This window comes from Drosophila willistoni, chromosome 3R (genome assembly GCF_018902025.1).
Source record: "Drosophila willistoni isolate 14030-0811.24 chromosome 3R, UCI_dwil_1.1, whole genome shotgun sequence".
In the NCBI taxonomy this organism is placed as follows: Eukaryota; Metazoa; Arthropoda; class Insecta; order Diptera; family Drosophilidae; genus Drosophila; species Drosophila willistoni.
The window spans coordinates 15,347,281-15,359,523 of NC_061086.1; the positions used below are offsets into that span (position 1 = coordinate 15,347,281).

The 12,243-nt window shown below is 34.0% G+C and overlaps 1 protein-coding gene across 1 annotated transcript; it reads right to left on the bottom strand.

Moving 5' to 3' along the window:
* Positions 1-995: 995 nt before the first annotated feature.
* LOC6650097 (elongation of very long chain fatty acids protein 7) lies at positions 996-11,744 on the bottom strand. The gene is made up of 6 exons (XM_002074013.4): positions 11,243-11,744; positions 9,147-9,337; positions 8,998-9,078; positions 7,595-7,757; positions 7,178-7,314; positions 996-2,053 (listed from the first exon to the last, which is right to left on the bottom strand). Exons 1-6 carry the CDS (start codon positions 11,394-11,396, stop codon positions 1,796-1,798), a joined length of 984 nt encoding a protein of 327 aa, XP_002074049.1. The 5' UTR covers positions 11,397-11,744; the 3' UTR covers positions 996-1,795.
* Positions 11,745-12,243: the final 499 nt, after the last annotated feature.

Genomic DNA, 12,243 nt, shown 5'->3' on the forward strand with positions numbered 1-12,243 from the left:
ATTTGCATACTTCCAATATGGAATTATTTTTTTTATTATATTCTTCTTATTTCAATTTATTCCTTTCTCCCCCAATGGACAAATAAAATACACTTAGTTATTTTCTGTTACCTATTAATATTGGGTGTTTACTTTTTTAAATTGAGAATATTTAGTTAACAATAACAATAGTTGAAGTATTACATGGAATAACAAATGATGAACAAAATCTTTAAAAGTACATATAAGGTAGATTAGTTGTCTAAAAGACTTGGTTCAATTAGAATTTGTGCTAAAATGCTTCAAAAAGTCAATTATTCCCTCGAGTATCCTACACCGAACATGGGATGCCAACTCGAACAAAAAACAAGAACAATGTGACCAGTGTGACCACAAAAACAAACGGTCAATAAGTAATCGGGATCACTCGATAACTCAATGCAAGCAATCGATAATGGAGTCAACCAATCGATACATAAATTTGAGCTTATCAAATCTGGCGCCATCTTTGGAGTTGCCATACTCCAGAGTGTTTACAAAGCGCTAAATTTAAATTTAATAGACAATACAAAATATTTTACATCAAATTTATTTGTTGATTTTTGGAAACCATAACAAGTGGTATAAGCATTTCGATTGAAAACATTTCGAAAGAAGAACAGGTCAATTCCATTTCGACTTTTTGCTTAGAATAATTCTTGTAAATTAATGAAAGAATCGAAATTATATATTTTGTACAACACATTGAAAATAGAAAAATATTTGAGAGCCGTAATTTTTATCAATGTATAAAAAAAATTTTAAGTTACTTGTTATTCCATCGACTCAAAGGCAAACTAAGACTCCTGAATAGTTAAACCCGTTTAGTAGGACTCAAATTTGGTGAGTCTTACATCTTATGATTCTTTCTTTACATTCTTTACTTTCATTAAAATCCATTGGATAAATTCAGCAGCAGCAAAGACAATAATAAACGTGACCCGAAAAAAAGTTATTTTTAATGTAATTTGGTGTGTTTTCTTTCATTTTATTTATCTTAACATTAACTATTATTGTGCTTTGTTCTCTGTTTGTTCATTCGAATTTTTTGTAACTAAGACTAGTTGGCTTAAGCTAAGGACTTATTGGTGTACAAATATTTAACATAACGACAAGAAATCTATTTACAAAAAATTTTTTTTTTACAATTATCACTTAAAAACTAACAAAAATTTCAACTAAACAACTAAACGCGCTTTGTGTTCTGAGGTTCTAGAATTAAGTGTGACTTACGTTTTAGGCAGATCTTAAAAATTGACCCAGTTTTATTTTATACAGTTTACAGTTAATTGTAAGTACATATTATTGTACTTACAATTGCATATTATAGTACATACATATTGTACAATGACAGAAAATCATTTACCTTCAATTGACAAGCAAAGCAATCAAGCAAAGCTAACAAGAGGCTGGAAACTTAAAGAATAAAAATCAATTGCGCATACGCCCCGTTTGACCCCGTCAAAGCTTGACTTCCTCTGCATTTGTTTGTCTATCTGTCTAACTATCTGTGTACGTGTGTTTTTTTTTCTATCTGTGTGTGTGTATGTGTTTGCTTGTGTCTTTCTGTATTTATGTTTATGGCTCTTAAGCTTAGCTTATTTCGTATAAAGTATGTAAAACCTTTGTACCAAAAACTATGCACTTCCAATCTGTGTCATTCTGCTGCCCAACACCAAAATTTTTCAAAAAATTTGTTCTTTATACTGTTAATTTGTTTCCCAATTTTGAGCAATCCTTTGGAAGCATTTATGTCTAGTCATTTCTCTGTCTCCCATCAGTTGGCCTTGAGTTTCAGTGGCAATGTTTCCGTGGCAGTGTTGTTGTTGCTATCAGCCTTGGTGGGCGTGTTGGCCACTGTTTTGTTCTCCTGCAATGCCTTGGACTTCTTGTAGCTCTGCATATAGAAGTTCATGAACAGGCAGAAGAAAATGGAGGCATTCAAGAGTAAGAGGGCCGAAATGAACTTCGAGAATTGGCACTGATTGCTGAAGAGGGCACGTGTAGTATGCACAATGCAAAGCACAAACTGGGCCTGTTTTTTTGGGAGGAGTAGAAACAGAATAGGAAAATTATTAATCATATATTGTAAGCTAAATTGTTAGTTGATAAATGCAGGTCACTGTGTGAATTTCGTATGAAATTATCTTGTTATGCCTGAATTCTGGGAAAACAGTCACAAAAGGAGGTGTAGTCAATAGATGATTGCTAGAGAGATGGGATAAAGGAGAAAGATGTGATGTGATTATAAAACTCCAAACAATAACAACACAATGTTATAGGAATTCGAGATGTAATTTAAGTGAATTTTGTGTGTCTCTGTTATGCAACAGTTTTCAATTGATACCGGTTTACCGATATAAATTACTCAGTTGTCACCATAAGAACAACAAAAACTGGCTCTTACGTATTACCAAATTGGATTCCTTCATTCGACATACAGAAAACGAAAACGGAAGGCAGTCAGCTAAACAGAATTTTTTTGTTAAGAAAAAACACTTCTATAAATCTAAATAATGGCAAAATAAACGGACTGATATTCCTGTTTTTTTTTGCTTTTCAAGTATTTTAATTCGATTTGAATGACCATTGATGACAATGAAATTGCTTTATTTTCTTCTAATAAAAATCATTATACTGATGCCCAAATAATAATCATGGTCACTTGTGTTTTTCTTTAGCTACCTAGTCTTCAGAATAATTAGAATAATAAAATGTAGTATATTCAAGGGTAAAACAAGTCTCAGTGCGGAAGTTGTAACGTTAACTAATTAATAGTTTGTTTATTGTATATTGTGTAGCCATAACATTTATTTTTTGTTGCTGCTGTTTTGTAAACTCTTTCGAGTGCGGCCAATAAAACGGCAAATAACATGAAGCTTGTATCACACGGAGCACGGAGCACAGAGCACGGAGCATGGTCATCAAGCTGACAGTGTCAACGTAAGCATGAATGGAGGCACCCTTGAGGGTGCCCCCCTTTGGTAGTAAGGCAATCAAAAAGCACTTACATCTCACTCAGTTTACTTCAATGTGTTTGTGTGTGTGTGTGTTGAAGCCACAACAGAATATGTGTTTAATAAGCACACAATATGTGTGATTGCAATTTGCTTTAATAATAATAATAATAACTGTTGGCTGGCTATTCATAAATAAATGATTATGAAGCTCGTGTCTGTATTTAGCCGCTGGCTGTTTACTTTGCCTAACAAGTTCGTATCCAAAGTCTTTTGATTATGACTTATATTGACCTTTTCTAACCCCCCTACATCGAGACCCGCCCCTTAAGTGCAAGTTGTCAATTATGAATAAAGAAAAAAAAAAATTACCCATATTTAATACTATTTATCGTTTCATTGTGATAAAGCATGAATGATCGCATCTGATCGCCTCATCGATCGAATCGATTTGTTGACTCTTGTTTGGCATCTCTATGCGTGTGTTTGTGTCAGTCTCTCTGTGTGTGTGTGTGTGTGTTGGTGACCTACAAAATATTATGTTGGCCAGCCAAGCGCTGCAAGTTTCCATTAACACTGCACTGCAAATCGTGGCAAAGTCACTGAGCCAACAAGCCGCAACGAGTGGCAATCGTTTGTTTTGAGACAGTGCATACAAGCCGACTTGGCCAAGAGTCTAGCTACAAGCTAGCTGGCTGGCTGGCCGCTTGTTGTTGGCCAAGTTTGGTATTGCCATTTTCGATCGTTGAAAGCCAACGTCAACGCTCAAACGCTTCATTGCATGGACACGATACATATGTGTGTTTTTGAGAAACAAAAATTCAAGCGGTTTTAGTGTGTATAGTGTCATCAAATGAAATAATTTATTGAATTTATATTTAAATTTTTATAGTTTGCGATTTTTATATTGAACTTGAAATTCAATTAGCATAACCCAAAAAGAGTGCACACATTAAGAACTCTGAGATCTTTTATTGATTTTGATTATATTTTATCTATTCAAATAAGATGTTATGTGAAAAGTTTTCGATTTTCATATTGTTTTGCTCCACTGTACCGGCGCCTTCTATGTCAGAGAGTGTTGCATAATCTATGATTTGTGCCCGTGTCTTATGGATCACTGGACGTTTTGTTTTGTTTGTATTGGTTTTTCTTTTGCTTGTCTATGTGTGTGTGTTAGTTTTTGCCGGTCTTTGGAAAAATGCAGTTGCACTTGCAACATGACTTGCCTAGCGGCGGCAGATCGCCGCTTGGTGAATTGAAAGTGGTAGATCAGTAGTTGACTTTTACCCAGACACACAAAAACACACACACACACAAACTAACACACACTAATATATAATTAATGGTAATCGCCAATTGAAGCCGAAGTCGAAGCCGACATAGACACTCAGACCAAGAGCTTGTTTGTTGGTGTGGCAAGTTCGTCGCGCCGTGTTGAATAAAAGTGAATGCTCCATAACAAAACGGGGCAACATTCATTGCCGCAAAACGGAACGAACACGAAATGATAATGTAATCGAAACTGGTCGGATCGGAATCAGTCTGCTACAAAATGTGGAAATCATACGGAATTGGGGCTACACCGAGAATGATGTTGCAATAAATCGCGGTGGTCAACACCAAACCATAGGAAAAACAACAGAAAAAAAATTTGTAATTGGCGGTAAATCGGAACTTGGTTCTTTTTATTTCTCTACCCAGTGAGAAACCAATGAGGATTCGATATGGTTTATTGTTTTGTGGCTAAGCGATGAAAAGGAACTGAATTGAAAGAACTCAACCGATTTTATATGTGGTAATTCCCCCTACAACTCAGACTTAACAATAGTAAAAAAAAAAACAACAACAACGATGACAATAATAGCAAAAAAAAAAAGAAGAAAAAAACAACAATAACAACCATGACAGATAAATTATCTGTAAGATGCGCTGCCACATGTCGTATACTCAACATTTGATTGCCGCGCTTGAGGCTCATTAAAAATGTCAGCATAGCGCAGAATAATACGACGAATATGCAATTGTAGAAACACAAACATTGTGCCAAGAAAATGAGTATACCAACTATACTTAACTGCATTAACATAGGCATTAAAATATCTTAGATAGATACCTACATATTGCATTTATAGTAAGAGTATGTAGTATGCAAATTAACCAATTTACTTACAAAAACACGTAGAGATGTGACTTTAGGAAGTAGCAAACATCAAAAACAAGAACAATTTATATAATTAGAAATATAAATCTTCTGTTACCAATTACAATTAAACGGAAATAAAACTTCTTATTTAAGTGTAATTCATAAAAAATAGAATTTTCTAAGAAGAAAAGTGATTTATGTAAAGTTGACAGTTACAAATCCTATAAGACCCACTTATCTATTTCGATTTATTTATATTATTATCTAGATTTAAACCAGTCAACTATTAGCGTATTCAGCAGCCTTTAAATGTACAATAGACTTATTGTTAGTTTTTTTTACAGTACAGAAGAGAGGAACACTTTTAAGTTTATAGTTTCTAGTCCAATTCTTTTTTATGACTTTCAAATTCAACCTATGAAAATTTCTTTACAAAAAAGTAATCTTCAATTTGGAGAATTTCTTATCCAATATAAGTTTTAAACTATACAATTCAAAGACTCAGGTAACAAGACTTGTGATTATGGCAGAGACATGCGCCCAGGCAGTTGTCCATCTACATTAATGTAAATTTGGTATCATAAATCTGTCTTGGAACTTAAATTCCTCTCTTACACTTTGTCTCCAATTCTGTGGGAATATCCACATCATTTAATAAAGAATTTTTAAGTAATTTCCAAAGGAATAGTAATTTATTAGTAACTTCTTAAAATCCCTACACATTAAGTTCATTATCATAATGAATTGATGTTACTAGGAAATGGTGTAATCTTGTAACGGTCTTTGGCCATAAGTTTTAGTCACCTTATTTTTTCAAAACTATAGGCAAACTTCAATTTTGGTTAAAATGACCTTGTGTCAGATGGAAAAGCCACATGTAAAAACCAATGTTGATTAAAAGAGTTTCCACTGTAGGTACATACACACACAAAATGGCATTCTTCTCTTCTCTAATTTTGTTAATATAAAAACGTGTGCTTACTTATTTAGTTAGTTGCTGAACGTTTGACAACTCAACTGTGGAGCAGTGCCTCAAGGCAATTCACTAGCAATACTACAACTACAACTAGAAGCAGGCCGACAACAACAAATACAGAAAATAAAAAACTAAAAAAAAAAATAGCAGAACAAACTAAACTCGCCATGTTTTCATGCATTTCAAGAATTTCGAAACTTTTCAAAATTGCAATGAAACTTATTTACCCACTATGTGGGGGTCTGTATTTGTATATGTGTACTATATATGTATATATGTATGTGTGAGTGTGTGGATTTCTTGGTCTTACAATTATGCGTGTCCACATTAGAAGATTGGCTAAAAAAAATATAGAAAAAACCATTGAAGTGAAGCAAAAGCGGAAAGACTACATTGAACAACATGGAAAGGAAAAATCAAGAAAATCGATAATTGGCCAGTGCGTAGATCTTATTTTCCTTGTGGTTGAATTTTTAAAATCATTTTTTTGGTAATATGTATTTAGGTTCAGCTAACTTTGTAAACTGTTTCCTAGAATGTATAGAAAAATCTTTGGAAACTCTTGGCCTTTTGGCCTGAGGCGGCAAATAGCAGTTGAAATACAAATAAAAACAAACACTTGGCCGACTCTTTGACTGTGGCATTTGTTTTCTTGGTCTTTTTGGCCAATTGCAAGACACAGTTAGAAGCATTAGTTAGTTAAGAGTCTCTTAGTTGATTTTTTTTCGGCAACATCCATTTGTGTGAGTGTGTGTGAGTGTCTTTGGGCTCAATGAATAATACCATTTTATGTGGCAGGCACAGCATGGATTGCCGGTCTAACAGGTTTGTTGGCGAACAGCGACTAACTTGAATCCATGTCCGAGAAACACATTTTTAGCCTTATGCCTCAAAATACACTAAGACTAAAAACAAACTTCTAAACAAGTTTCATCTATCTATTTTATCTATATATGCAATATATGAATATATATATGTAAAGATATTTGCGGAATCTATGCTGGAACAGATTTTATTTTAATGAGGTACACAAAAAAAAAAAAAACAAAAAAATTGATATTCATTTCAATTTTTACTTACAATTTGCAATTCAGTCATATATTTCTTCCACCACAAGAATTTGGCATATTCGGGACCCATGGCAGCCATCATATAATAGAAGTACATGCAAACATGGACAAAGTTATTGAGCAGATTTGGGAATGTGGCATTACCACCTGAAAATGCAAAAGATTTGAGTTGGTCAAATGGGTGTGTCTCTAAGATTCTGAAGTCAGGAAACTAACAAGACAAATACTGCTAATGGTAAGAAACTTCAAAGACTTCAAATTGTTTATAAATATACAAGACTAATTATATTGTAATGATAAATTAGGTTTACTTAGATAGAAATATTATCATGCTTGGCTTGAAATATGTATAAACATTTCATCACAATTTGAAGAGTCTCACTATACTATAACTAAATTTAATTATGTTTAAATAAATGTTACTTACCAGCCAAGAACTTGACCAGAACCCAGGTCTCCAGTGGAGTCACCGAATGATGATAGACATGCAGCCATGTGATTTGTGTTGACTTTTTACGTAGCACAAAGAACACCGTGTCGGCAAATTCAGTGAGTTTCGACAAATAGTAGATATAGCACAAATTGAGCATCTGTTTTCAGAGAAAGAGAATGAGAGTGGGAGTGAGAAAACGAAGAAAAAGGTGTGAAAAGAAAGAATTTGTAAAAAGAACTGACCTAGGGCAAGGCCATTTCAATTAACGTGCTTAAATGTGTTACAAAAACTTTTCATGACCATGGGCCATAGAAGTAGAAAAGTGAAACGTTTGCGTAATTTCTTCAAAGAGAAATTCCAAGACGCGCACTGTGTGAGAAAATGTTAATTATAATTGTCGTTTCAATTTCTGTGTTTATGGGTTTGGGGTTTCCAACACAAATCAATTTTATGGACAAATGTCAATAAGCATGTGAATTATATATATCAATGCATTTGGGGTTGGGTTTTTGTGGTCTATACATAAAGTGTTCGTTTTATGGTCCATTGACTTGTCTAACAAAGAGCAAAGTAATTGTTGGACATAAATGTTACTAATTGGATTGCCACACAGACAGAAATGTAAGTAATTTTACCTTGAGATTAAAGTATAAGGGTATCAGAAATTCATCATAAACATTTGCTCAACAATCTAAATAACTTTTTTTCTTTTGTGAATGGATTACAATAAACAACAACAAAAGAAAAAGAAAACGGAATTTATTGCTTAAATATTACTTTAATTGTTTACGTTTTATCAATAATTGGCAAGAACTGAAAGGCGTAACAAATTGCCAAATGGCTGGGCAATTAGCTTTTTAGAATACATGGGCCAAGAAGCGGCTAGAGTGCCAGCTCTATGGAAAATAAGCTAATTAAATGACCAGGCAGTTTAATTGCTCAACATTTGAATGGAAATTTTGCATTTAAAACATAATTAAATCGTTTAGCGTTTTGTTGCTAGCCGTTTTGACTTGCGCCTTCCAGCCAAAAAATGACTGGCCAAAAGCAAAATCAAAATACAAAATGTTTAGCTCACTGTGAACTTTGAGCGCGGACTTAATTGGTCTTGAGCTCTGGTTGGTCTAGTGAATCATCATTATCATATAGCAAAAAGGCAACGAACTTGTTAGCCAGACACAAACGGAAGAGTTGCCTGGCAAGGTAAGCAATATAAATAAATACAAAAAAAAAAAACAAAACTGATATTTAATTTGGCCGGCAAAATGTTAAAGCTAAGCCAAGTTATATAACACGGGCAATCAATTTTCATATCGGTTTCTTTTGTTTTAATGCAAAACTGATTTGAAGATGGCTTCTAATTTGTCTCTTTCGTAGCTAATAAAACTGAAACTTACCCTCTTAGACATGGGTCCATCTGAATAGTCCACCGGTTGACACTTGATATTATAGTAGTTTAACCAGCCAGCCATTAAGTGCTACGAAAGGGGAAATACAGAATAAGAATAGGCTTAAACAATAAAGAGCAAAGTTCTTTGGAACTTACCTCATAAAACATATAGCCACTGAGCAGAACTTGGAAGGCATTATAGATAACCAGAGTGCGACGCAGTTGAAATGGTTTGCGATCGCGCATAAAGAGCGGACCCAATACCAGGACCCAGGATAAATAGATGGCAACCATTCCAAAAGTAAATAGCGGATGTTCCATTGTGGGAAAACGTTTCGCACGCGGATCTGTTTTGAATAAATAAAACAAACATTATTTCATTTTCTCACTGTATCTTGTTTGCATATGAAATTTTCTAATGCTTAATATCTCACAAGCTTAAAATAAGCCATGAATGAAAATCGTGTCTAGCAAATAAAACGAAAAAACACCTTTATAATAATAACAGACTAACTAAACTCTTTGTGTGATGTGTCACAGCTAACCAATAATTGTAACTGATATATAGTAATGTTTATATATGCATTAATTATCGATCTAAGTTCTATGATTCTCGTCACCGTATCATGGCAATTACTGGTTATAGTTAGGGGCAGAAACCCCCTTATTTGTCCCAAGGTATTTTCCATTCTAAATAAACAATATACATTTGACCAACTTTTCCATTTAGCTAGTTAACTTGTTTACCCACTATCAATGGAAACGTGTTGAAGGATGTAATCCAGAACAACAACAACAATGTTAAAGAGAACTTTGTTATTATTTTAATAGTTCATTTCCGACTGAATTGCAACTATGTGCATATGTACATTGATCTAACGAAAATTCCTTTTAATTATATGGAAGATTTTCATGTATTAAGAGTTAATTAAACGATCTAATTACCATTGGAAATGCGTTCATGTAAAAATTAATTGCCAATGAAACAGATTACTAGTACTTAAAATTTCTGTCATTCAAAGGGATTAGTTCGTAATGTCTAAGGGAAAAATAGCCAATTGGATGATCTAAAAGCATTAGATAAAAGATTTGGGTTTAAGTATAAGGTTAGGCCACTACGTATTCACATGGGCTATAGAAAGTATAGAAAGAAATACTAAATCCAAGTCCGATTTCTCCAACGTATTTCACTTTTATAAATGCCCCACTGTACCTCTTAATATAAAGAGTTGTTTGAAATATAAACAATCTATCTTGAGATATGGTTTCCAATCATAATAGATACATTTTTTGGGTAACTAATTTTACATTATTTTCAGTTTGATTGATTTCTAGACTTTAGTTAATTTTCAAGTTTGTTGCCTAAGTCTTTTGATTTGCCATGCACTTGAAATAAATTTTTGTTGTTTTTTTTTTGTTTCGTTTCACTATTTTGTTTTATTTTTATTTTGTGGTTTTTAGATAATTGTTGCTGCCTTCCATTGACCTTTCACCGTTGACTTTGCCAGTGCCCAAGAATGCCTTTGTGTGTGTGTGTGTGTGTGTGTTGTAAAGCCGAAAACTTTAACAAAAATGAAAACGAAAATGTATTGTACCTACATATGTATATGTATGATTTTTAACCAGGGACTCATCTTCACCTTAAATTATTATTGTTAATATTGCTCTTGTTGTTGTCCGTGCATGCTCAGCTGCACACACAGATAAACACACACACACACACACATACATACATAAAGCAAAGAAGAGAAGACAAAGTCGTCGATGTCATAAAGGCAATGTGTCTAAGATAAGCTATGTAAATACATTTTAATTACGTTAATAATTGTCAAAAAAAATAACCAAAAAATACAATTGACATGGCCAAGGTTAGCACACACACACACACATACAATAATAATAACAATAACAATAGTAAGCAAAAAAAACCTTTTTTAATTGTCCTAGAAGTTTTCGGCGTTTTTTTTTTTTTTTTGCCTATTTTGCTATCTTTTTGCTCGTTGTCATAAACAAAATAAACAGAAACAACAAAAAATTGGCAATTCATCATTTTGATGATTTTTATAAACTGACCAAATAAACTTTTGACTTTGATTCTCACTCAATAAATGACGCGATGCATTTGCTAAGTTTGTTTTATTTACTATATTTCTGTTTTTTCGTTTTCTGTGATCAATTTGCATAGTTGTATTTAGTTGTTGTATGAGTTTATTTTTATTGCTTGCCATTTCGAAATGGTTCTGAACACCTACCACCATAATCTTCCTCCACCAGCTGGTAATAGCGCTGTACCAGGCCTGTGTAGTTGCGCGTAATATGATGAGTCTTGAACTCATCCAATGCAATATTCGCTATCTCGACAACCATATCCATGCCGGAGCTGCTGTTGCTGTAGTTCATCGTCATTTTTGCTAGACACTAAATCTCTGTGTGTGAGTGTATAGTCGTTGGATATTGAGATTCTAGTATATTCCAAAGATATACTGAATAAAACACTTTATTTTTTTTGGATTTGGCAATGATTTTCTACTTCTTTGTATATAGAAAAGATCTTTAGCTGCAGGACATGCTATACGACATGCTTTCGTTAAGTTTAATTATTGCACACTTTGATAGATTCTCTTTTTTGTTTGGTTCGTATATTTTTTTGACACTTGGCAATAAAACACTTTCGAGTCTCGAACTGAACTCTTGATCTCGCTGGTAATAACCGTAGAGTTGACTGATTCTTCAACCACCGCACCGTAGGAATGTTTATGCTCAACTGAATCTAAAACTTCTCGGCAATCACAAGATAAAGTAACTTTTTTTGGTGTTCAGACGAGACGACGACTATTGGCTGCGACTACGAAGTGAGCAGCGGCAGCAGCAATAGCAACAACGATTGCCGACGATGCTTTTGCAAAATACTTGGCAACACCAGCACAAAGCCTAACACATACACTCTCAGACACACACACACACACACACCAAGACGAAGAACGGGCGAATTGGCCTAGCTTGACTTCAAAACTTGACGAAGGCTTAGCCATACAGAACAACGGAAGTTTCGTTCAATTTCAACGTGCTGCATGCAGTTGCCTCTGTATGAGTTTGTGTATGCATGTGTCTGCAGTGGTATTGGTGAGTATCTGTGTGCCCCACTGAGCTCGCTTCCCCATATTAGTTTTGTTGTTGTTGTTACCTTTGTCTTTTGACTTTGCATGTGGCATTTGCGTTTATGTTGCTTTTTTTTTTAGTGTGTCTATGAGTT

What these genes read in the sequence shown, in the direction of transcription:
- LOC6650097 (XM_002074013.4), bottom strand. Translation starts at nt 11,396, where the DNA reads ATGACGATGAACTACAGCAACAGCAGCTCCGGCATGGATATGGTTGTC. An exon ending in GGTGGAGGAAGATTATGGTG is followed by an intron (nt 9,338 to 11,242) that starts GTAGGTGTTCAG and finishes TATTCAAAACAG; the next exon opens with ATCCGCGTGCGAAACGTTTT. An exon ending in ATATGACTGAATTGCAAATT is followed by an intron (nt 2,054 to 7,177) that starts GTAAGTAAAAAT and finishes CCAAAAAAACAG; the next exon opens with GCCCAGTTTGTGCTTTGCAT.